Below are 27,773 nucleotides of genomic sequence, written 5' to 3' on the forward strand. Positions count from 1 at the left end.
CACACACCAGGGCCTTGATTCTCTCACCTCAATCCCCCTGTACAGAGAGGGATTTGTTTCTAAGTCTGGAACCCCAACACGAGAGTGAAAGGCTTCATGGGGTGCTCTCCTCCACTGTTCAGCCATCTCTGATAGCTCTCCCCACAAGGCGTTCATCTTACCGCTCTCCTGTGGAGAGACCAGGAGAGAACCTAGGATCACGCTGACAGGCAATGGACAAGCACAGCTGCCTGGAGCCAGCTGTTCTGGCCACAGAGTTGTTAGTCTCTTAGGATCACTAGAGAACTGGAAAGCAGCAGAATCTGGAGAAATAGGAAAAGAGCCCCAAGGAAGTGTGCTCAGTGATGGTTAATAGATGAAACAGAATTTCATGGAGATTCTTTGTTACATGAAAAACTGCTCAGTCTCAACTCCCAGAACTTGGAAGCTGCCTGGGTTAAGAGGCCTATGTTTTCTTTTTCAGCTCTTCAAACCTCCGGGAAAGATCATCAAAGTCAATGTCTTCAGATGCTGAGGTGCTGGCACCAGCAGATGCGGTTGGTAGTGTGTCTGGCACAGATGGCAACTCTGGCAGTACAAAGTTGTCGTAGTTATCCACAGGTCGGGAAGGGGGCTTTGCAGAGGCTTCTGGCTTGGGTCCAGGACCTAATTAAATTAGGGCAAGAGGAGCATGATGTTACAAATGCCAGAGAAATGGCTCAGATCTCCTTTGGCGGAAAAAATAAACTATCAAAATACAGGAGAAAACACTAGTTTTTTAACAAATAATTAACATTTACTTCTTTGAGACAGAGTCTCACTCTGTTGCCCAGGCTAGAGTGCTGTGGCATCAGCCGAGCTCACAGCAACCTCCAACTCCTGGGTTCAAGCGATCCTTCTGCCTCAGCCTCCGGAGTAGCTGTAACTAAAGCCATGTGCCACTAGGCCCAGCTAATTTTTTCTATATATTTTTAGCTGTCCAGATCATTTGTTTCTATTTTTAGTAGAGACCGAGTCTCGCTCTTGTTCAGGCTGGTCTCGAACTCCTGACCTCGAGTGATCCTCCCACCTCGGCCTCCCAGAGTGCTAGGATGACAGATGTGAGCCACCATGCCCGGCCAACATTTACCTCTTAAGGGAAGTCAAAGTGTAACACATGGGGCCAGGTCCACAGAACATTCATCTAAACAGACAGTTCCCTTTCACAAAAGTCTGGTAACAACCTATTTTATCTGATGTAATGGCCTAATCTGTATTTCTAGTCTTCTGCTTTGTATTTTATGTTAAAATCGCTCCCCCCCCCCCCCCGTTTACCTATTATGTTTCTATTTATATCTTTAGTTTTGCCTATTCTAGAAGAACTTAATTACAGAACAGCGCTTGCCTATGGGGAAAAGGGTGAAACTTCCTGGGGTGTTAGAAACATTCTATTCCTTGGCTCTAGTCGTGTTTGAGAGTGTATAAAAACTCAGTCTGTATGGTTTTTTTTTTTTAATCTAAATTATACTTTAATAAAACTACTGTCTCTAAAAGTATTCCCCCTCTGGGTTTCTGGTAGTGTTTTAATCGCATGGAGAGCTACATGAACATACTTGCTTTGTGAAAATCAACTGAGCTATGCTCTTATGATCTGTGCTTATTTTCACCTCTTTAACATCTCTCTAGTGCCCTGATTTTTAAAAAGTTTTTTTGTATTTCCAGGCACAATGGAAACTGAAGCAACAATAATAAAAAACTTGCTTATGAACTGATCTTTACAAGATCAAAAAGAATAGTGATGCCAGGCATGGCTCATGCCTGCAATCCCAGCACTTTTGGGAGGGTGGGGGGTGTGCACTGCTTGAGCCAGGAGTTTGAGACCAGCCAGGGCACTATAGCGAGACCCTGTCTCTATAAAAAATTTTTAAAAACTTAGCCAGGCATGGTGGTGCATGCCACCAGTCCTCCCTGCTAGAGAGGCTGAGGCAGGAAGATTGCTTGAGCCCAGGAGTCAAGGCTACAGTGAGCTAAGATTGAGCCACTGCACTTCTAGCCTAGATCCTCTCCGGAAAAAAAGATGATACCACTGACAGAAACAGGGAACTTGGGAAAATCTTTGGAAGCAGGAAATCTTCCAAAGTTCTGTTTTAGCCATACTACTTCTGGGAAGAGAATAGGAAATGTGGGTAGAATACCATGATGTGGAAACAGTCTCTCAGGGAAGAACAATAATGACAAAACAGAGGACTCAGAAACCTGGAAGGTTTCTGACACACTCACCAACAATCTGTGTAGAAGAAACATTCTTATCAGCATTAATGTCATCAACCTGAAACACAAAGATTGTTATCAGAGGATAAAGCAATGGCATCACTAGAGAAACACGAATATAAATAAGTCCCTGTGTTTTCCAAGAGCTAAGTTGCTCCCCAAAAGCAACAGAACCTGCTCCAAAGAACTGCCCCTCCCCCGCCTTCTTCCAACCAGGTAGATACCATGTTGAACTCCTAACTGCCAAGCAGAGAAAAGGAAAATTCTTACCACCCCATGAAACCTTTTTTTTTTTTATGATACCTTCACCTTCCAGGCAAAGAGCAAGCACTAAACACCTATAAGAACCAAGTCCTCAAATACTGTTAAAGATCTTCTACCTCATTCCTAGAAACAGCTGTGGGTCATGCTTTGACACATGCAAGACCAAAGCATAACAAAAATTCAGGCCCAAAGTAAAACAAATCACCTAGAGATAAAACCAAAAAATAATAAGCTCAGGAACAGGGAGATTTTCCTAAATGAGTAATTTACACACCAAGTGCCACACCAATTTGTTTTCTCAGTAAAGTGTCAGATGGAAAACGGGTCAAAAGGCATATACTGAGGAAACAAGCTGGCAGAAAAAAAATCTAATTCTGAACCAAAGCTGTTAACAACCACTTAAGATTCAAGGCATCATTATTATACTAGCTATTAATATAAATAGCAAGTTTTAACTACAAGACTAAAATGTGGAATCAATGCTATAGGCTGAAATTTGCTAAATGCTTCTGTAAAGATAAAAATCTGGTCACTATTCCTTTACGTAAGTGTTGAGAACTTTTATCGTTACTATTTTAATAATTATGATATTCTAGCACCAAGACTATACCAGCTCAACGTGATTTTCTGCCTAGCTAAAAAAAAAAAAACAAAACAAAACTTGTTAAGTACCCTCAGAGGGTACTACAACTCTAAGAGACCTGCAGCACCTTCCTGATTCCTGGCTTAATTGCATGGACAAAGCATTGCCACCAATGACGCTGCCATCACCGCCACTCCCCATTTCCAGGGTAGCATTAAAGCAACACAAGAATCCCAAAGCAACAGCAACGCTGGTACTAGGAGTTGATGAAAACTTTGCCTTCCCTGATTATTTTGTGCTCTCTTCGTGGGATTCTCCCTCCTGTTGCTTATAAAAGAGACTCAGGCACTTACAGATTCATATGATGGGGGAGTTGCTGGTATCTGAGGTGGATGAATATTAGGAAAGGCCTGATAAGTCCCCACTGGCAATCCATTGAAATCCGACTGCAAGAGGAGAAAGGCAACATCAGAGACACTGCCCCCGATTTGCAATTTCTGAGGTTTGTGTGTGGGAAGGGAGAAATATATATACATATATATATATCTCCTCACATTGAATATATATATTCAGGATGCCCAAAAGGACCACATGTGGTTGGAAGGATTCCAGATTTTTAAAGATCTACAGCTAATAGCTATTCTTCAAATTACTTAAGTCCTTCATTGTCTACAAAGGAAAATTCCAATTAGACTTCCATACTAGCTATGACCTCTTTCTCCTTGTCCACAAAGGTGGTTTTTCGGGCTGGTAATAAGTGATGGTTTATTCATTTGTGGAAAAAGCTGCTGGCCTGACTGCAACAAGTCCCAAAGATATTAAGTAAACCTATAGAAAAAGGGTTTTTCTAACACCATTTTTCTAGATTCTTCCCACTCCATTACCTATAACCTCAGCCAAAAGACTTTCTCTGAATCCCAATGCTATTTTCCCACAACGTGATCACTAAGCTAATACCAAATATTCATAATACTAAATGCTCCTGACAACATACAATTCCTGAGTGTATTCACAGAGCTGACTTGTCATCCTCTGTACCATTTTATAAAGCTTACACCCACACTTATTTATATGTATACTTACTGGTCCCTTTGGCAGTGGATATGAGAAAGGTGTATTCGGAGATGGCATGGGCATGGGCATAGGCATGGGCATTGGCACTGTTCCATCAGGTCCGCCAACTGGTGCTGTGAACCCGCCCCCTCCTCCCCCTCTTCCAGGGCCACCTTTCTTCACATCATCTGTGAATCCAACATCAATAAGATCTGTCTCTACCCCAGGAGGAGCTTCTGCCTGAGAAAAAGAGAGAAACCTCCATCATTAATCCATGTCCAAAGCCAGGTTTCTCAAGAAACAGACTCTGAGAGGGAGATTAGCATGAAGGAAGTTTACGGGAGAGTGCTCTTGGGATGAACACCTGTGGGGAAAGTGAAGGAAGCAGAGTAGGCTAGTCGGACAAGTTGGACTGCACCATGGTCACAACAAAGGCCTCAGCCAATTCTCCAGTGAGTTCTGGAGCTGGGAGAGACCCACAGAAGTATCCTCAACTAGGGCTAAAGGGGGTGACTGAGCAGCATACCAAAGCACCCACCACACCCTGTCAACTTTAACTGCTGACGATTATTGTTTGCATATTTACCTACCTTATATACTGTAAGGTCTCAGGATAGAGACCTTGTTTTTCTATATCTCTGTATTCTCAGCCTTCTATGCACTATCTGGCACATGGCGGACACCCAAGAAATGTTTTAGGAACTGTTTAGGTCTTGGGACATTTCTTGTTATCCATAGGGGGGATTCCCAATTTCTTGACGTTCACTATATATTTTTAGCAGCAATAATAATGGCATTTTATATTTGTATCAAGGTCTGTACCTTCTCAAAGTGCTTGCATTTATTCACCTAATCTGATTAAGTATACTCTGAGAAATAGGGGTGGCATATTTATTATCACTCAAAAAGGCAGTAACTGAACAAAGGCTTAAATTCACATCCACAAACTTAAGTTAGTACAAAGAATATGGTTATTTCTTCAAAGAAGGTCATATTTAGAAAACTCATTTGCCTTTGCACTGTGGGATAAACTTACCATGACCACAGAGTCGGGCTCATAGGGTACGTTGTAATTCTTGGCAATTTCAATTAGGTACCTCTCCACCAGGATTTTGGGTGGGGCTTCCACACTTAGTTTGTGCATCAGCTATAAGTAAAAGACCCATGGTTAAGATGGATCTACATCAACCAGCCTAATCCTAACCTGTGTCACTATTTAAACCCAGTTCCTCTCATTTTACAGGTAAAGTTGAGGAAAAAAGAGATTCAGAGCAGTTCAATGTTTTCTTTTTTTTTTTTTTTCCAGAATCACAAGGCATGTCACAGCACCCATCTCTCCCTCACATTCTCCAGTTACACATCACTCAGGTGTTGGTAAAAGACTGACAGAGCTTCATTCCACATTTCAATTCATCCACATTTCTCCCCACCTTGCTTCCTACCTTCACAAATCACAAGGGGCACAAAGGATGAGGGAAAAGCCAGGAATAACAGCATCATAATTAGAGGTGCTGGGCAGGGGTAAGGAGTTGACTGCACTGCCAGTCACAGAGCTGTTCTTCTCATCCTCACTATGAAATGTGCAATCTTAGATGAACTGAGTCACACAGTGGTACCCACTAAAATCACCACAAGCAATGAAATATCCTGCTCCCACCCATGCGTTGCTTCATTTTTACCAAGTATGCTCATTACCCTGTCATTGACAGTTCCAATCTGATTGGTCCTACATAACTTGCCATATTCCTTGCTATACTTGGCACAGAGCTGATCAGCAACCTATAGAGAAAAAAGAATAGTAAATAAAAATGGAAGCTATTCCTACAGCTTCAAGCTTCCTTCTATCAATAGTTAACATGCTTCTATTATAGGACTTCCAAAAAACTGGAGTCTATAAAACCTTAAGGGATATTCATTCATTGACTTATTTGTTTATCCATCCAATTAACAGCAACCAAGTGCCAAACACTATACAAACAAGTATTATGGCATGCAATATAAATATAATGATGAACAAATACAGACATTTGTTCCTACTCATAGAATCTTACAGTCTCTGGGGAAAACAGTCATTAATCAAATAATCACACAAATAAAGGTACAACTGCAGCTGTGATAAATGCTACCAAGGGGAAGGTACACCATGCTATCACCAGCTTTTAACAGGACAATCAGATCTGATGAGAAAAGTATATGGGTTTCTGAAGGAAATGATGCTTCAAGAAGAAAGAAGATTCTAGGAAAAGAAAACAGCATGTGCAAAGAAAAAACATGGCCAATCCCTCAAGCCTGAAATAAAGGCAGGGAGCCTCTAGTACAGAGCCTGAGGAAGAAGTATGGTAGGAAATTAAGAAAGAAAGGCAGGTGGGAGCCAGACAATGCAGGGCCATGTCGACCATATTAAGAAGTTTTGTTTCGATCACAAGAGCAACAGAAAGCTACTAAAGGGCTTTAAAGCAAGAGGTAGTGACAGGATTCCATCTGTGTTTTGAATAAAACCTTCACGTTGTTCTGATGGAATGGTAAACAGACTGAAGGAAGTCAAAATGGGTTTAAGAATATTCAGGGCCGGGCGTGGTGGCTCACGCCTGTAATCCTAGCACTCTGGGAGGCCGAGGTGGGAGGATCGCTTGAGGATCGCTTGAGGTCAGGAGTTCGAGACCAGCCTGAGCAAGAGCGAGACCCCCATCTCTACTAAAAATAGAAAATGATTTGGACAGCTAAAAATATATATAGAAAAAAAAAATTAGCCGGGCATGGTGGCGCATGCCTGTAGTCCCACCTACTCGGGAGGCTGAGGCAGAAGGATTGCTTAAGCCCAGGAGTTTGAGGTTGCTGTGAGCTAGGCTGACACTATGGCACGCTAGCCTGGGCAACAGAGCAAGACTCTGTCTCCAAAAAAAAAAAAAAAGAATATTCAAGAAGCTACTATAATAGTCCAGGCAGGAGATGACAGTGACACTGAACAAGAGTGGTTCCAACATTCTGGGAGCCTAGTGAGGGAGCTCTTACTGTTCCATGTGTAGACTTTCAGGGGTACCTGGTACCTATGATATAAATGTCATTTGTCTTTTGACCTATGATTTTTGTTTTGCTTTGCACTATACAGAGACTATTTTATTTTTACTTATATTATCATTCTTTGTTTATGGCTTTGGGTTTTGTGACATATAAGCCTTTTCCACTATGAGATTATTTTTAAAGGAAGAGTATAAAACAGACTAAAAATGAGATTGAGATTAAAAATCTGTATAAGGCCAGGTGCAGTGGCTCACGCCTGTAATCCTAGCACTCTGGGAGGCCGAGGTGGGTGGATCATTTGAGCTCAGGAGTTTGAGACCAGCCTGAGCAAGAGCGAGGCCCCATCTCTACTAAAAATAGAAAGAAATTAGCTGGACAACTAAAAATATATGTAGAAAAAATTAGCCAGACATGGTGGCACATGCCTGTAGTCCAGCTACTGGGGAGGCTGAGGCAGAAGGATTGCTTAAGCCCAGGAGTTTGAGGTTGCTGTGAGCCCGGCTGATGCCACAGCACGCTAGCCCGGACGACACAGCGAGACTCTGTCTCAAAAAAAAAAAAAAAAAGTCTGTGTAAGAAGCAGTTGCCTTTACTCTCCCGTTTCTCTGTCCACATAACTCAATGACTACCCTGACTACCCTCCCTACCCTAGCAGAAAATAGGTTTATGCTCTGGGAAAGTAAAATCAGAGGGACTCTGGACTCCACACACAGGACAGAACAGAGATACTTACTGACAACAGGACAATTAAGTGTAAGTCTACATGTTAAACAGTGAGACTTTTGGCTTCCTTCTTCACTGAGCTCTCAGAAACACTGGCAGCCAGCTTATACCCTCAGGTAGAAGATAGGAGGATTCCTCTGGGGAAAATGACCAACCCAAAGAAAGAAAACTAGTTTCTGACAGTCTGGAATTCCCCCAAGAAAGGGCTCAGCTAGCTCACTCAATCACTCAATCATGAAGGCATCTGGCAGTAAAGCCCATCCATGCACACATAGACTCCAATCTGTTTTTCAGTGCCTCTCTCTCAAACGTAAACCGACAGCCAAGGACCACCAAACCTTTGGAAAAGCCTCTACTACAAAACAGAGTCTAAAACTAAGAAATAAAAAAAAAAAAAAAAAAAAAAAGAACTTGAAGGAAATAAACATAACAGAAAGAAAAAAAAGTTAAAAAGAAACTGTAATTAATATCTTCAGAAAGTTAGAAGGCATGAAACAAAAGCAACAGACTATGGTGCCTGTAGTCCTAGCTACTTGGGAGGCCAAGGTGGGAGGATTGCTTGAGCCCAGGAGTTCAAGTCCAACCTAGGCAACATAGTGACAGCCAATCTCCAAAAACAAAAAAAGATTATAAAAATATATTCAAAGAATTAAAAAGAGCTCTTGAAAAATAAAAACTTATAGAAGACAAAGAAATCTCAAAATATGGTGTAGGAGATAAGACTGAGACAAACTCCTGGAAAATAAAACAAAAAGGCAAAGATGCAGAAAATAGAAAACAACTCAACTGAATTTGTATCCTGGTAGTCAGTACTGTACCCATGCCGTGATGTGCAATTTTCTGGTTAATGTCCATCTCTTCTACTTTAAGCTACAAAAGTATGGCTGCTGCCACACTGTGCTCACCACTGTTACCCTCAGCACTCACCTAGCTCACAGCATCCACTCAATAAATAGTTGTGGAATTAACAAATAAAGCAAAACATCTATCACCTTAAATTACTGTTATTTTAACTTTGCTGGTTTACAACTGTATAAGAACTTTTCTATTTGTATAAATATCAATAAAAATAATTTAAGACAAAACTGGAGATACACAGAACTTTGCTCCTTAAAATAATTATTCAGGTTTGCAAAATACTGTTCTATCATCTTAGGCCTGAAAAGGAAAAAGAAATTTACAAAGCTGTTTGAAAAGCATGAGAAAGGTACAAAAATACCTGGTCAAATGAGCAGAAGTAACTTACATGTAACCAACCTTTCTCATAATATGAAAAGCTACAAACAGCACTGAAACTGGTTGTACTCACTATTTTCAACTCAGCCACTTCAGACTGGAGTCGAGGAGCAGCCCATATTAGTGTAGAAACAGATTCAGCCAGACCAGAATCTAGCTCCCTAGTTAAGGAAAAAAATTAATGTAACTTAACCATTCAAAATCAACAAAACCATGGCTTTTGTATCATATATGTGATAGCCTCTAAAGCTATTTCAGCAATCTCACTGGATTCTCACAGTCTCTAGGCTTCTAGCCATTTTCATTACCCTATTTTTCTTTTAGGGAAATTCAACTAGGCAACAAAAGCCCAAGGCCACAGGGTAAGCTAGACTCAAACTCACTGTCAGATTCTATATTTTCTTTTCAACAGTTATCTACATTGAGATCAGACCTTCAAGCCAACTGGTAGGAAAAACACCCTTGGGTATGTAAAATAATCCCTTAGTAAGAAGAGATCATTATTATTCCCTTCTCAAATTCCAGAAGTGATTTAGGTCTTTGAATTAAAATATCTTACTTCATAGACTGGATGAGGCCAAACCGAGCCAGCAGCAGGTCACAGTACAATTCCAGGATCTCCATGGCCTCCACGAGGTAGTCTTCACGGATAATGTGCTCCACACGGATCCGAGCTCGTTCATCTTTTCCAGCAGCCAGATAGTCAGCAATCTCCTTCCTTGCTTTCTGAGCCAGTTCCGCTGAGGTACAAATTCCATTCCAGTCACACAGCAGTAGTGCACTGGCACCTGGTCTGCAAGCTGACCTCCATCCCAACAGAGAACTGGGTATTTCCGCTATATCCCAGCACACTCTCCCTTAGGAAATCCAGTTCCATCCCATCTACTCTAGAACTTGTTGCTTTGTCTAGGTAAGGATATAGTTCCTGTGGCTTGACATCTCCAACTCAGGAGTAATGTCACCTATTCCACAGCAAGACTATGTCCCTTTCCCTGCAACAAAGTGATTTGGTCTAACTAGTTACAGAAGACAGAAATGCATCAGAAGTTCAAAACATATGAGATCCCTTAGACTTCATAGTACTGGCTTAAAAGATCTAGTACCGCGGTGCTGGCACCCACTGATGTATTTTAGTGAAGAAAAGGTAGAGCAATCATATGCTACTCACTTTTTTTTTTCTCCAATAGTTTAAGACGATTTATGACTAATCTCAAATTGACTCGTAAGCGCTCAGCTTTAAATCCAGAGCCCAGCATGTTGTGCTGTTCCTCCTAGAAAAAGAAGCAGCACAATGACTATTTTCAAGTCAAAATTCAGGAACTAACACCACTTAAAGGTGAATTATTTGATACAATAAACCACTGGCTTTCCAACACAAGAAAATGACATGATCTAATTTACATTTTTTACAAATCATTTTGGTGGTTGTATAGAGAACTGATCAGGGAAAAGTAATACTGCAGGCAAGAAGACCAATGGGAAGGCCAATACTATAGTACAGACAAGAGATGGTAATAGCTTAGACCAGGGTGGTTTAGCAACTGGATTTGAAATCTACTTTGAAGGCATAGCTGAAAGAACTTGGTGATAGATGAAATGAGCAGGTAGGTACTGGCATAGGACTGGGATGATAAAAAGACAAAGAAGCAGTAAGGCATCCTGCTTCTCCCCCAAAATCTCAACCGAGGTGGTGATGGCAAAAGATTATCAAATTTACATCCAAAACCAAATATATTCTTATCTTCTTAATTCCTCAAATCCTGCTACTAAATCTCAGCCTTTGGGAAAAAGGTACTGCCCAACATCACAGAAACATCATTACCATCTACTCACGTACAGAGTTATACAAAGGGGTGAAAAGCCCAAGGGGAAAAAAATGCTCTACAAAATTCTACAACAAAAGGCTATTTACCAAGAATTTCACTGAACAGCAAAGTCACAGTCAACAAAACTATCCTTCCTCTATCCGCAAGACTTTAGGGTATACCACCACCCACTGTGCATTCCATTTCAAGACAGTACAATTTCAATTTCACTCAACCATGGACTCAATCTTCAAAATATGTAATATCCAAACAAAACCTAGGTCTAACAAAGTAACTGAAAAACAGACCAATCAAAAGAGACCCAATGTAAGACGACACTAGGAATAGTACTTGTCTACTTGTGAATAAACCACTAATAGAAAACATCAGATGTATTTTCCTTTTGTGAAATCACCTCCAGAAGCCTTTATGTTACATTTAAAAATGAACCCAAATCCCAGTTTAAAATGAGGCTTGTATGTCATGAGGTATCTGGAATCCATTATCCTGATTTATGTTCAACTCATTCAACAAATATGTACTGATTACCTGTATGTCAGACACTAGCTAGATGCTGGAGATAAAAAGTATAAATACCGTACGGTCCCTGTCCTCAAGGGAACTTACATTCTATTGAAAAAAACAGCTAAGAAAATCTTGAAACTACAATATTATTGCATAAGGACTTTAATTCTAGATTCTAATTCTCATTCAGCAGTGATTTTGTTCCCTAGGGGACATGTGGCAATGACTGGAGACGTTTTGGGTTTTGCAAGTGGAGAGAATGCTACTGGCATCTGGTGGGCAGAGGCCTGGGATGCTGATAAACACTCTGCAATGAACAGGACAGTGCACCTACAACAAAAAAACTACCCAGTCCAAAATGTTAACGATGCCACAACTGAGAAACCTATTCTAGAGAAAACACACCCAACCTGTTGAGAGAGATGATGAAAGCTTTCCAAAAGAAGGGAGAGCCTAAGCTGAGTCCTAAGGACAAACAAGATACTTGTAAAGACCCGGGTATAAATATCCCAGGAAGAGGGAGTGGTGTGTGCTAAAACCAAAGTACTAGAGAGAACAAGGAGCTTTCTGAGAGACACAAGTTTAGTACAGTTGAAGTATGGGATTAACCATAGTTTATGCCATAATGTGTCTCTCATAATCATAACTTCAAGACTTTAATTCAACAATTTTGTAAGATGTCAAGCGCTGTACTAGGTTCTGGTGCCAGCTAGATCCAGAAAGTATCCTTGTTCTCAAGGCATTCATAACCAGAAATGGATAAGAAGTGGGAAGGCAGCCAGAAAAACAGTAAATACTACTATCATTTATTCTACCAGGCACTTGCTCAGATCAGTCAGCAACTAAATGGTAGAGCTAAGAATAAAACCTAAGTGTATCTGAATTCAAAACCCAAGTAAACAATCTTAATCATACACTACTGTATCATTTTCAGCCCTATATATCATAATACGTTTTTTAAACCCTTTCTGACAAATATTTACTGAATGCCTACTACATTATAACAGGCACTGGAGATGTATTAGTAATGAAAAGCATACAGGGTTATTACTGCCCTCATGGAGTTTACACTTGGAGAAACTTATTGTGTCACTAACTGTAAAATAACAACTGTAGTCAAGTGACACAAAGAAATAAATGGTATTCTGGACTTATTATGGGGGTCTAATACAGAGTCACAAGTTATGATATAAAAATGTCAAGATTTTTGTGTGGTTCTTCAATAGTCTATGTTGGGGTCTATAAGTATCCATTTTGTGATGTGTCAATGCCTGCAGACAAAACTTTTGTCATGTCTATATTTTAGATATTTTCAAGAGGCTTAAAAACATATATATTTTTGGGCCAGGTGTGATGGCTCATGCCTGTAATTCTAGCACTTCGGGAGGCCAAGGCGGGAGGATCACTTGAGCCCACGAGCTCTAGATCAGCCTAGGCAACACAGTGAGATTCTGTCTCTACAAAAAATTTAAAAAATTAGCCAGACATGGTGGCAAGTACCTGCAGTCCTAGCTATGCGAGACCAAGCAGAGGGATCACTTGAGCCCAGGAGCTGGAGGATGCAGTGAGCTATGATTGCGCCAGTGTACTGCAGCCTAGGTGACAGAGTAAGACCTCTGTCTCTAAAACAAACCAACAAAATATATATATTTATTTTAGACCTAGTAATTCCATTTCTAAGAACTTAACCTAAGGAATAGAGCTTCATGCATGTATATTTATTTATTTACTTATTTTTTGGAGACAGAGTCTCGCTCTGTTGCCTGGCCTAGCATGTCATGGCGTCAGCCTAGCTCACAGCAACCTCAAACTCCTGGGCTTAAGCAATCCTTCTGCCTCAGCCTCCCCGGTAGCTGGGACTACAGGCATGCGCCACCATGCTTGGCTAATTTTTTTTTTCTATATATTTTTAGTTGTCCAGCTAATTTCTTTCTATTTTTAGTAGAGATGGGGTCTCACTCTTGTTCAGGCTGGTCTCGAACTCCTGAGCTCAAACGATCCACCCGCCTTGGCCTCCCAGAGTGCTAGGATTACAGGCGTGAGCCACCACACCCGGCCAATGCACATATTTTTACATGAAAATATTTATAACATTTTAAGACCAAAAAATTAGAATTAAACTGTATAATGAACTAACAGTTAAATAAATTATAATATATGACATAACTTTTCATAGCCATTAGAATATTTTTAAAAAGCATTTACTGACATGAGAATATATTAATGATATAATGACATACAGTTTACAAAGTTATGATGGCCGGGCACAGTGGCTCACGCCTGTAATCCTAGCACTCTGGGAGGCTGAAGCAGGAGGACTGCTCGAGGTCAGCAGTTCGAGACCAGTCTGAGCAAGAGCGAGACCCCGTCTCCACTAAAAATAGAAAGAAATTAGCTAGACAACTAAAAATGTATATATAAAAAATTAGCCAGGCATGGTGGCACATGCCTGTAGTCCCAGCTACTTGGGAGGCTGAAGCAGAAGGATTGCTTAAGTCCAGGAGTTTGAGGTTGCTGTGAGCTAAGCTGACGCCACGGCACTCTAGCCTGGACGACAAAGCGAGCCTCTGTCTCAAAAAAAAAAAAAAAGTTATGACTATATATATGAAGTATGACCTCAAATTCTAAAAAGGCACATATGCACAAAGACTGAACTTTAAAAAATTTAGCCATTCCTATACGTAAACCCTTTTCACATCCAAGGACTCTGGACTAACCCTAAAGCTAATGCTAAATCCAAATCTACCTCTGAAAGCTTTTAATTTGGAATTTCTATAAAAAAAACAAAGAACCATATAAATTCATTTGCTCCTTTAGAAAAGCAAAACATTAAGTCATCAAAAAATGTTAACAAACAAAATTAACTTATCAGAATAGGTATCTCAAGAGAATGAGACACTGAAGGACACAAACGAAAGAGACAAGAAAGGAGTGGCTTTAGTAACGTGAAGGAACTCAGGAGGGTACAGAGACATCTTTCTCTACTTCACATATGTGCCTAATATGGTGAGCATCCACCAATGTGAGTTTGGGACCATACTTAAGCAGCCTGAAAAAGAAAAGAGTCCAACAGTTACAAAAACAGAGACTTTGAAGAAGTGCTAAAATTCTCTGAAAAAGGAACTTAAAAGTTTCATGCTGCAAATAGAAATCAAGCCCTGTAAATGAAGTTGAAAATATTGAACTGTGCACAGTTGTCTATATTTCACTGTTAATCTTTTGGCTGGAGATGTTTGAGGCAGAGAAGTTTATGGAAGTCTACTGTAGAAGACTTATCTTATGATTAACTAACATTTATTTATTCAAACCTATAAAAGTAAGCACAATCATAGGGCCCTTTCAGGGACTCTAACAATCAGGGTTGCAGCTGGAAAGAGATGGCACCCACAACCTGGCAATTTGAGGAAAATTTATTAAAGAGAGTATTTACAAAGGTATAGATATGGTTTAGAGAAACCAACAAATGATAGTGCATTGCCCTGGAGCCATTAACACCTTTAGGCCTGAAAGGGCAGGATGAGGAAGTGGAACCCAGGTAGCTACAGGGAGAGGGCCAGCAGATAGGAGTCATGGTCTTTGGTAGACACATGCAGACAACTTACAACAACCCCGAAGGGAGGGAGCAGGGGAATAAATATCCAGCCCTCAGGTCTTCTGCTGGCACCTCTCAACTACCCTCAACTGGCACTAAGCAAGCAAAAGGGCCCATACGCTCAGTTCACGTATGTGAGCCTCCAGGGACATGGATCAGAGGGAAAAGGATGGCATATAGCTCTTGAGAAGAAAACAAGATATTCATCACAAAGACTGTATTTACACAAGCCCAAACAAACTGAGACATAGACCTACCAAAGCAGCCCCAGATTTACATGTAGTAAGACATCAGCAGTTTTAACTAGACCAGAAAATTGAAGGTACAGGAATTGTCTAAATAGATTGTGCATTTATATGTTCTTTCTACAACAATAAAGTATAGTGGGCCAGGCGCGGTGGGCGGACTGTTTGAGCTCTCAGGAGTTTGAGACCAGCCTGAGCAAGAGCGAGACCCCAACTCTACTAAAAATAGAAAGAAATTATATGGACAGCTAAAAATATATATAGAAAAATATTAGCCGGGCATGGTGGTGCATGCCTGTAGTCCTAGCTACTCGGGAGGCTGAGGCAGGAGGATCGCTTGAGCCCAGGAGTTTGAGGTTGCTGTGAGCCAGGCTGATGCCACGGCACTCTAGCCTGGGCAACAGAGCGAGACTCTATCTCAAAAAAAAAAAAAAAATACAGTATAGTGAACATATTTTAAGTTCTTGCAATATAATCTCTAAAGTCTCTTCCAGCCCTAAGACTCTAAAGAACACTGGATAAATAATTGTACTAAATTACATGGAACAGGAAAAAGGCACAAATGAGATTAGTCCTTAAGCCATTCCTTAGGAATCTTTTTTTTTTTTTTTTTTTTTTAGGTTTATTGGGACTCCCTTATGTCATTTGCTTCTTTTTTCTTGCTAGGAATCTTATTTCTAAAAAGTAACATAACATTGTTTTCCTATAAAAATAAACCGAATAATTTCATTTCTTTTTCGAGACAAGGTTTCGCTCTGCCACCATGACTAGAATGCAGTGGCGTCATCATAGCTCATTGTAACCTCAAACTTCTAGGCTAAAACAATCCTCCTGCCTCAGCCTCCCAAGTAGCTGTGACTACAGGCGTGCAACACCACGCTCGACTAATTTTTCTACTTTTTGTAGAGACGGGTCTCTCTTTGTCAGGCTGGACTTTAAGCAATCCTCCCACCTTGGCCTCCCGAAGTGCTAGGATTACGGACCTGAGCCACCACACCCAGCCTAAACCCAGCAATTTTTTATTCATTTTTCATTCAACAAATAATTATTAAGCAATTTATTATATACCAGAAACTGTGCTAGGTTCTGTAAGTACAATTAAAAAAAAAAAAAAATCACTGCCTGTACATATATTACCAAGTATGGTATATGCACGCAAGAGAGTATCATTCAGCCTATCATACAGACAAAAAAATTTTCAGATTAGTAAGAGAGCTAAAATATCCAGAATACATAAAGATTCCTACAACTCAACAACAAAATAATCCAATTAAAAATGGGCAAAAGACTTCAATAGATAATTCTCCACAGACAATATACAAATGGCCAAAGAGCACATCAAAAGACACCAGTATCATTACTCATTAAAGAAATAGAAATCAAAACCAGAATGAGACATCACTTCACACTGATCAGGATGGCCATTATCAAACACACACACACACACACACACACACACACAGAAAATAAGTAGTGTTGGCCACGATGTGAACAAATTGGAACCCTTGGACTGTGCTGATGGGATCTGTAAAACAGTGCAAACCACTAAGGAATACAGTATGGTGATTCCTCAAAAAATTTAAAATAGAACTACCATATGATTCAGCAATCCAAATTCTGTGTACATATCCAAAAGAACTGAAAGCAGGATCTCAAAGAGGTATTTGCCTACCCATAGTTCCCAGCAGCATTACTCACAATAGCCAAGAGGTGGAGGCAACCCAAATGTCCAGGTAGGGATGAATGAATAAAACATGGTATATACATACAACAGAATATCAGTCAGCCTTAAAAAGGAAAGGAAATCCTGTCACATGCTACAACATGGATGAACTTTGAGTCACAAAAAGACAAATAGTGTTAAGATTCCACTTATGTGAGGTATCTAAGGTAGTCAAATTCATAGAAACAAAGTAGAAGGGTGGTTGCCAGGGTCTGGGGGTAGGCAGAAATGGGGAGTGGGTTTAATGGTTTAATGGTTATAGAGTTTCAGTTTTGCAAGATGAAAAAGTTCTGGAGATCTGTTGTACAACAATGTAAATATACTTAACATACTAAACTGTACACTTAAAAATGGTTAAGTTGATAAATTTTGTCATGTGTTTTTTAACCACAGTTTAAAAAGATTTTTTTAATTTATAAAAGCTAAAAAAACTGTTAATGTATTAGGATAAACATAAAAGAATATTTTTATAATGAATATAGGTCTTTTTAAGAAGACACATAAATTAATTATTTTGTATAAAAAAGACTTGAACCATAAGTAAAATTAACAGGTAAGCAATATTTGGGGGAATGCTGCAAGAGAGATTAATAAAACTTGGCGATGATGAATGTGTGAGGACACAGGGATATTCTCAAACTCCTGCTAAAATTGTAAATTGGTACAACCTTTTTCGGAAGGGCACTCTTTCAAATTATCAAGCTTAAATGTTTACCCTGAAAAACAATCCACATGTATACAGAGAAAGGTACAACAATGAAATAATCTAAATTCCAACAATTAAGATCTGATTAAAATTAAGATGTGTCTATTTTACAGACTACTTGGCAGTAGCTTTTTAAGAAAAGGTAATGTAGCATTCTAAAACATTTTGGCACATAGCACACAAATATTTGAATAAATGAAATGGAGGATCTCCAGGCTTTTTTTTTTAATCACACCAAAAATAGCATATACAGTATGATACCACCTTATACACATGTACAAATGCATGGGAAAGGGGTCTATAAAAACACAGACCAAAATTTTAATAGTGTTAGCTCTGGAAAATAGTGCTTAATGGGAACCTTAATATTTTCTTATATACTTCTATATTGATGAATATTTATAAAAATATATTCAAGTATATCTAGGTAAGAATGTTTTCTACATAACTACCCTTTCCCTTATGAAATATAGCAGTCCCCCTTCCTTATCTGTGGGGGGTAAACAGTCCAAGACCCCAGGGGATGCCTAAAACCACAGATAGTACCAAATGGTATATATATAGTACTATGTTTTTTTGATCTGATGAGAGAGAGGGCTACTAAGTGACTAACAACCAGGCAGTATTTACAGTGGAGATATGATGGACAAAGGGATGATTCATGTCTCAGGTAGACAGCACAAGATTTATTTCATCACGGTATTCAGAATGGTATACAATTTAAAACTTATGAATTGTTTATTTCTGGAATATTCCATGTAATATTTTCGGACCACAGCTGACTGCAGGTATCTGAAACCACAGAAAGCGAAACCTGAGACAAGAAGGGACTACTGTATATCAAGGTTTTTAATTATATTGTAAAGAAAACTAGGCCGGGCGCAGTGGCTCATGCCTGTAATCCTAGCACTCAGGGAAGGTGAGGCGGAAGGATCGCTTGAGCTCAACAGTTTGAGACCAATCAGCCTTAGCAAGAGCAAGACCCTATCTCTACCAAAAAGTAGGAAATAATTAGCCAGGTGTGGTGGTGCATCTCTGTAGTCCCAGCTACTCAGGAGGCTGAGGGAGGAGGATCGCTTGAGCCCAGGACTTTGAGGTTGCTGACGCCAAGGCACTCTAGCACTCTAGCTGGGGCAACAGAGTGAGACGCTGTCTCAGAAGACGAAAAAAAAAAAAACTAAATGAATTCCCACACACAACTTACCTATCGGCAGTGACTGAAACCAGAAGATGTTATCCTAAGGAATATTATCCAATTTTCTGTAAAATTACTCAATACATACATGATTAATAAGGAGATTAGGTTTAAAAAAATATAAGGAAAAGTTTTCCCGGATATGCCTACAAAGATCTTGCCGTTAGCAGACAATTACTTCAGCTTAACGTGGATAAATCAAACTTGCCAAGCCAAGAGTAACATTCTGAAGAGAATAATCATCTGAGGAGTTATTCTCAAATTTTCATTTACATTTGTGCATAATCCTACAAGTAAATGTGCTAACAAAAATAGATAAAATTTTATCAGACTGGCAAAAATTAGAAGTAGGGTTTCAAATATTGGCCAATATAAATGTATAAGTTGGTATAACCATTTTAGAAACGAATTTCTAGTACTTAACGAACTGTTTTAATGTTTTAATGAAAGGTATGCATATACCTTAAGATATAGCAATCCCATTCCTAGACATATATGACCAAAGAAATTTGTACATAGGACCATGAAGACACATGTGTGAGGATTTTATGGTAATAAGGAGGTGGGAGAATGCTAAGTTTCCACTTCAAGAGGACAGATAAAATGTGAAGGAAATGTAAGACAGAATACTATGCAGCAGTCAGAATTACTGAAACAGCTATACTTAGAGCAACATGGGTAGTCTTTAAAAACAGAAGCAAAAAAAAAAAAATTAGGAACAGGTTTCTAGGTTCAGTGTCTCTCTCACTGAACAAAGCTATAAAACCTGAAGAGAATGCATGCAGCAGCTATTTGAAAGCTCTGAAAAGTAAATAATAGCAGATGGATGAAGAACAGAATTTGAAGTACTAATAAATTGGCAGTGAGTTTATCTTTTTTTTCCCTTCTGATAATCCCTGGCCTGAATGCAAAGCAGCCTGAAACCAAAAAGCATACATCAGCACATACAGAACATCAAGAGAAGCTCTCTAGTCCTGGCTTGAGGAATCGTAAAGGGGACCTCTGGTATGAACAGTGGGTGAAATACCAACTCACATGGGAAAAAATAATCAGCACACGTCAATCTGACACAACACAGATGTTGGAATTAACTGACAAAGACTTTAAAGCAGCTACTATGAAAATACTGTAAGGAGTAAAGGAGAGTACTCTTGAATGGAAATATAAAAAGTAAATAAATGAAAGACATCAAGAAGAAACAAACAGAAATCTTAGAACTAGGCTAGCATGGTAGCGTGTGCCCATAGTCCCAGCTACTCAGGAGGCTAAGGCAAAAGGATTGCTTGAACCCTGGAATTCAAGGTTACAGTGAGCTGTTGATTGTGCCACTGTACTCCAGCCTGGGCCACAAAATGAGACCCTATCTCTCTCTAAAAAAGAAAAAAAAGAAAAGAAAAAGAAAGAAAAGAATTCTTAGAACTAAAAAATATAATAACAATAACCGAAGTAAGAAACTCAATGTATGGGATCAATAGCAGAGTAGTAAATAACAGGAAAGAGACAGTGCTCTTGAAGATAAATCAATAGAAAGTATCCAACATGAAAAACAGAGAGAAAAAACATTGAAAATATTGAACAAAGCCTTAGAAATCTGTGGGACAGCAGCAAACAATAGAATGTAACCAATCTGAAACTGAAAAAAAGTGAACAAAGCCTTAGAGATCTGTGGGACAACAGCAAAGGAACTAACAATTGTGTCAAGTCATATAAGGATAAAAGAAAGAATGTAGTACAAAAAAAAAAAAAAACTTGAAAAAATACTGGCTGAAAACATGCCAAATTTGGCAAAATATCTAAATCTACAGACTCAAAAAGCTCAGCAACTGCAATCAGACAAAACCCTACAGAATTCATGCCCAGATTCATCACAATCAAACTACTGAAAACCAGAGACAAATTTTTAAAATACTGAAAGCAGCCAGAGAAAAAACAATGCATTACCTCTAGGGGATCTAGTCAACTGACAGTGCATTTCACATCAAAAAGCAGGGGGACCAAAAGGAAGAGGAACAACATTTTTCAAGTGCTGAAAGAAAAGAAAGGTCAATCTAACATTCTATATCTAGTGAAAATATCCCTTAGAAATAAAGGTGAAATAAAGTCATACTCAGATGAGGGAAAACTAATAAGATAATTTGTCACTAGCACACCTGCTCTAAAAGAATTGCTGAAAGACATTTTTAAAGCTGAAAGGAAGTGATACTAGAAGGAAACTTGGAACATTAGGAATAAACAAGTTACAGAAATTGTGACTATCTGGGTATAGATGACCCTACTCAAGTCTCATAAAAGCCCGGGTACTGTGGCTCACACCTGTGATCCTAGCACTCCAGGAGGCCAAGGTGGGAGGACTGCTTGAGCTCAGGAGTTCAAGACCAGCCTGAGCAAGACTGAGACCCCATCTGCACTAAAAGTAGAAAAACTAGCCAGGTGTCGTCGTGGCACACGCCCGTAGTCCTAGCTACTGGGGACACTGAGCAGGAAAATTGCTTGAGACGCAGAGTTTGAAGTTGGAATGAGCTATCATGATGCCATGCACACTAGCCCTGGCACAGAGTGAGACCTTGTCTCAAAAAAAAAAAAGTCTTGTATAATGTTTGACAGCAAAACCAGTAACACTATCTGATGGAATTGTCAGTATATGTAGATGTATTACGAGCATAACCACGACATAATGGGATAAGGTGAGGGGAGGGAAAAGAGACATATCTTATATATGACGGTAAGGTTTCTATAGTCCATGAGAAAAATACTGATTCTAAGTAGACTGAATAGATTTTAAACTAGAATACTAAAAAGTGTTCTAATAATCCAAAAGCTAGAAAAACAGAAACAAAAATGAAAAACAGGGAACAAAACAAATAATAATGGTAGACCTTAATTTGAACATTCAATAATTACATAAATAACTGAATGTAAGTGGTATGAACACAATTAAAAGATAGATACTGTTAGAATGGACCAAAAAAATTATCCAAATATATACTATCAGCAAGGAACTTCAAATAATAATATACATAGGTTAAAAGTAAAGTACCTTTCTAGCAGAATTCTCAACTCTCTAAACTATCAGTAAAGGTATTTATGTAAATGCTAATCAAAACAAAAGTTGGGACAGTAATCCTAGCACTCTGGGAGGCCGAGGCAGCAAGGCAGCAGGACTGCTTGAGCTCAGGAGACCAGACTGAGCAACAGCAAGACTCCGTCTCTATTAAAAATAGAAGAACTAGTCGGGAGTGGTAGGGTGTGCCTGTAGTCCCAGCTACTTGAGAGGCTGAGGCAGGAGGATAGCTTGAGCCCAGGAGTTTGAAGTTGCAGTGAGCTATGATAACCCCACTGCACTCTACCCAGGGCCATAAAGCAAGAATGTGGATCAAAAAAAAAAGCTGGAGAAGCTGTATCATCAAAATAGACTTAAAACAAGGAAAATCAGGGATACAGAAAATCACATAATGATACAAGGGTGAATTCACCAAGAAAATGTAACAATCCTAACTGTGAATGCACCTAACAAATAGAGCTTCAAAATACGGAAAGCAAAAACTGACAGGAGTGAAGAAATATAAAATCTAATTACAGTTGGAGACTTCAACATACCTCGCTCATTAATTAATCCATCTAGCAAACAGAGTATTGGCAAGGTTATAGAAGAACTGACCACCACCAACAACTGATTGCATCACATTGACATTTATAGAATGCTCCACCCAACACAGCAATGCACACTGAACATTCATGAATGCAGACCAAATCCAGGGTTACCACCTTAACAAATTAAATAGAATGAAGTCACATGAAGAAAGTTCTTTAATCATAATGGAATTAAACTAGAAATCAATAACAAAATCGCCAGGCTGGGTGCGATGGTTCAGAGCTATAATCTTACTACTTTGGGAGGCTGAGGCAGGAGGATCACTTGAGGCTAGGAGTTCAACACCAGCCTGAGTAAGAGAGACACCTGGTCTCCACAAAACATAGAAAAATTAGTCAGGCATGGTGGCAAGTGCCTGTAGTCCCAGCTACTCAGGAGGTTGAGGCTGGAGGATGGCTAAGTTCAGGAGTTTGAGGCTGCAGTGAGTTATGATGACACCACTGCACTCTAGCCTGGGTGACAGAACAAGAACCTATTTAAAAAAAAACCAAGGTGGAAAAAAATCTCCAAACACTTGGAAATTAAACAATACACTTCTAAATAATCCATGGGTCACAGAGAAAATCTTTTTTTAAAAGAACTGAACTGAAAGAAAATGAAAATACAACAATTTGTGAGATGTAGCTAAGGCAGTGCTCAGAGAGAGATTTGTAACACTAAAGCTTTTATTAGCAAAAGAAGAAAAGTCTCAAATTAGTAATCTAAGCTTCTACCTTAAGAAACCAGAAAAAGAGTAAAATTAACCCAAAGCAAGTACAGGGAAACAAGACAAAAACAAAATAAAAATCAATGAAACTAAATAAAAATAGAGAAAAATCGAGGAAACCAAATACTGGTTTTTCAAAAAGGTTTTAAAAATTGATAAACCTATATAATAAACTGACAAAGAAAGAAAAAGGAAAACAAATTATCAGTATCAGAAATGTTAAAATGTTCTGGTCAACAGTTACTGTTTGTATATGTACACATACATAAACATAGATAAACAAATTTATGTATATGTGAATACATTTCTATATATACCACATACTAATATTGTCCAATACCTAATTTAAAGTTCTTTGTCATTCAGAGGTTATTCTAAAATCACTCCATCCCTCAACATCTTTACTATCATTCATTCATACAACAAACACTTGTTGAGTGCTACTCTACCAGACACTGTGCTAACCCACTGTGGAGGAGAGACCTTTAAATGATAGCTGACTCTATCTAGCCTTGAAGGGGCTCACAATCTAACGGGGGTAACTGACATAAAAACAACTATAAGTAATCTTACACCTCGTCTTACAGTTGTTTTTATGCCACTTACCCCTGTTAGAGGATTATAAACTAGTGACTGCAATACTAATTCTCAGTATTCAGCTTATTTACATACTAAAATACACTGTTTTTATTAGTGTAACACCATTATTTTTATTACTGTCACACACAGGTTGGCAGCCTCACGTCTTGGTTCTTTCCAACTCCTCACTTTACTCCAATCCTTAATGCTGGCACAACAATCCCACCTAGTCCTTCTTTTATCACTCAGCTCCCGAGCCTTCTGGAGCTAGATAATCTCTCCATCATGACCAAAGGAAAAGTGTAAAACCATGGATGGAGTCCTTCCTCTCAGGTTATTTAACGGAGGAAAGGAGTCAGAGAACTGCTGCCCAAACTAGTGAAGCTGCCCAGAGGTAGTGCTCCTGAAAGCTCTAGTCAAAGTAGCTAAAACCAACAAAAATAAATAAATAAATAAAAAGAACCGGAAGCCATCATCAGGGACAAGCTTTATTCTCTGGCTCTGAAAGTACTACATGGGGAAGGGACAGAGTGGAGTCAATGGTGGCTACGAGATACTTTGCAATATAAACAAAAACTTTAGTGTTTGAAATGTATTATTTATTCTGAACACTTTTTCTTATAAAATAAGTGATTTCTACAGATTTAGGTATGACCACTGTACTGCAATTATGAAAATGTGATATAAAAGTAGAAACATAATGTGAAGCCACAAGGCATTTCCAACATAATATAGTCCAATCCCCTTAAAAGCATTTCATGTATAGGCTGCCACAAAGTTTACTATATTTTCACACTATAAACATAATCAAATCTTCACTGACCAAACTAATCAAGACTGAGAATTTAATAAAAGACTCTAAGACCAGCAGCATGATGTAAAATTCACAATAAAGTACAGGCTTCAGAATTCAGAGACCAAAGTTTTCTCGAGGAAGCTATAAATATGAAAGTATAATACCTTAACCTTAATTTGTTTCTCAATAAAGTTAATACAAAAACATTACACCATACTTTTACCAAGGGTTTTTAAGGCATATTGTTATAAAGCTGTACTCATGGACTACAAACACTATAGAATCCTTCTATCACCTAACATCCTATCACGTTAGTCTAAAAACCTTAAAATACGGCTGCCTAATATTTCACTGGGTAATAATTTTCTTCTTAATTCCCCAACATTTATATCACATAAATAATGCTGAAGTATTCATGTGCATATTACTTCTCCTGTAAATGATTTTCCTTTGAAATGATTTCTTCAGACTACACTTTCTGTCTTCCAGCTGTATTTTAAAATCACAATAGGCTAGATTTAACTGGGACTTGATTCTGATTAGTTTAAAATATAACAGCTTAAATTAAGTAGACTGGAGTTGGGGATTCTGGAGCTCCTGATCATTTAGAAGCCAGAAAGAAAGAGAAGGAGAACCAAAAATTATTTGGACAAAATAATAACACTATTTTAACACACTGACTGCCATGTGAGTTGTATTTAACTCAGGCTAGTTTTGAGCCCTGGGCCACCTGAAGCAAAACCCTGCAGTTAGTGAAAATCTTGTTGATGTTCTTATTGTTACAATTAACACTGACAAGTTAATTCTAAAAACGTGGATTGTGTTGCATATAACTCACCCACAGAAAACAATGAAAAATAACAAATTAGGAAGGATCCTTTTGTTTTAATAAAACACCGGGGCCCCAGCGGAAAATTTTTTTTGTACTGTGGCAGTCAATGTGTTAAAAATAATAAGACTTAAGAAACTGGATGGTTTAAAAATGTAATACAAACATTTCAAAACACCTTTGTCTTCTAATGACTATTATCAAGTTCTCCTATGCGAAAAGATGTGGTTCTGAAGAAGCTGTAAAAACAAAGTTTCCAAAGAACTACTGGTTTGTAGATACGAGAGCCAAAAGGCTTCTACTTGGGGGTAAGATAAACTATTTTATTAAATTTAAAAAATACAGACATAACGAGGGGTATAGATAAAACAAGACTGGCCAGGAGCTGATCGTTTCTGAAACTAGATGAAGAGGGAATTCATTATATTCTTTACTTTTGTCTGTCTGAAATTTTCCATAATAAAAAGTTAAAATACATCACCATTTTAAAAATTACAACTCCCCAAAAGAGCTGTTTAAGACCAGGCTTTCAGTTCACTACTACGCGCAGTGCAGGTGGCTGTCTTTTGTTGACTACCCTACAGTCCCATTACCTAATTATGAAACGGATACTGTGGGGTCCGGATCCTCAAAGTTTATACTGGTGAATTCCAAGTGCTCACCTCACCTCCAGCACCCCGGAAGAGGAGCGCTGAGAATACAGAGAGGGGCCGCGGGCTCCTCACAAGGTCTCTCATCACACACGGAGGGGAGCTAAGAAAGGGAGCAGAAGCCGCTGCCTGCTTCAGCGAAAGAAACGGTAATTTCCTCCGGCCAAAGAGGGCCCAAGTGTGGGCCCTCCAGAGACAAGCCCAGGAGGCCACCCCGCTCGGCGGAGACTGCCCGGACTCGGAGGCGACCTCGCGGTACTGCAGACCCCTACCTTCCCGAAGTCTCCCAGGGCAGAGGAGACGCGGGAGGGGTGTAGCCGAGGAGCCCAGGCCGAGGCCGCGGCGTTTCCGCCCCAGGGAAGAGACGCCTCAGAGCAGGGAGAACGACAGGAAAGTTTGGCGGCTTCTAGTATCCAGGACCATCGGTATTCAAGCAGCTCGCGGCCCTGCCACGCCCTTACCCCCGAGCCGGGGCCGCCTCCTGCCCCGCGGCCCCTCGGGCCTGACCTCTGGCCTGACCCCCACTTCCAAAATCCTTCCCTTTCTCAGGGGCCACCTCCGGGGTCGTCTGAACCCCGGCCCTGAGCGCTGACTGAGGACTGCTAAATCCCGAGCGTAAAGCGAAGAAGACGGAGAAGACCCTTGACACAGGATGCCACACTCACCTGACCGAGTCCAGGCGTGAAAACAACAGAGACCGACTCCAAAACCACAGATCAGCATCCAAAATGGCGGCTCCTTCGGACTCAGCACCCCGAGCGCGAGCGGAGGGATCCACGGGGCCAAGCTAGCCACGCCCTCCTGCCCAGCGATTGGCTGCGCTCCCGCCGCTGCCCGGACGCACGCACTGAGGGCTTCGGGGCTCTCTCCCTCGGCTCCTTTTGGAGCGGGCGCGGCCCGGGGACTACTTCCTGCGGCGGAGGCACGGGCCGTGGCGAGTGGCAAGTCGTTTCCACTGAGTCACTTGCTTTGGGTGCGCCCTGTATTTTGCCCTGGGCGCGCTCTGGATTTTGCCCTGGGCGCGGTGAGGTGGGGTCTGTGGCTGGTTTTTCGACTTTGCGCCCAGTGCTCTTTTTCCGGGTTCTTCCGGACCCCAGAAAAACAGGCTCCAGTACCGCCTCTCAAACGCCAGACGTTACCCCCTGAGATGTGCTCCCGTCCCCTGCTCGATTCTCCTCTCGGCCTTGGGGTCTTTCGTGGTTTCTGTCCCCGGGTGGAGTGGCCGACCAGGTTTCGACCTCTCTCTGGCAGCTCACCGCTGTTTATCCGACTCTTCACCCTCTGTCTCTCCGTTTCCATCTACGGACTTTGATTCCCCTGCTCCGCTCTTCGGCCAAGTCTGATTGCCCTTTCAACCAGACTCTCTCCGGTCTGTGTTTCATTCAGTCATGTTTCCTCAGCACCACTTTCTCTGGCAATTTCTCTTATTTATCTCTGGATTCAGAGGAAACTTTTTCATTTGGTTATCTTTGTTTTTAGCTTGAAATCCATTCACTCCGTTTAGCATTGGAAGGGGCTCCCAGAAGGAAGTAACCCTGCCCCCTGCTGTAGAGGCTGCGTAGACGGAGACCAAAATTGTGGTTTGCTGAATTGTACTGGGGCAGTCATATGACAAGAACGAAGCTGCGCGTTACTGTACGGGGTTTATGTGGATTTAGAAA

The 27,773-nt window shown here is 40.1% G+C and overlaps 1 protein-coding gene across 1 annotated transcript; it reads right to left on the bottom strand.

Moving 5' to 3' along the window:
* Positions 1-285: 285 nt before the first annotated feature.
* On the bottom strand, positions 286-27,606 carry IST1 (IST1 factor associated with ESCRT-III). Its single transcript, XM_069456627.1, has 10 exons — positions 26,778-27,606; positions 10,278-10,380; positions 9,669-9,849; positions 9,183-9,270; positions 5,825-5,908; positions 5,166-5,276; positions 4,160-4,369; positions 3,430-3,522; positions 2,239-2,287; positions 286-645 (listed from the first exon to the last, which is right to left on the bottom strand). Exons 2-10 carry the CDS (start codon positions 10,363-10,365, stop codon positions 446-448), a joined length of 1,104 nt encoding a protein of 367 aa, XP_069312728.1. The 5' UTR covers positions 10,366-10,380; positions 26,778-27,606; the 3' UTR covers positions 286-445.
* Between the last annotated feature and the right edge of the window lie 167 nt (positions 27,607-27,773).

This window comes from Eulemur rufifrons, chromosome 23 (genome assembly GCF_041146395.1).
Source record: "Eulemur rufifrons isolate Redbay chromosome 23, OSU_ERuf_1, whole genome shotgun sequence".
NCBI lineage: Eukaryota > Metazoa > Chordata > Mammalia > Primates > Lemuridae > Eulemur > Eulemur rufifrons.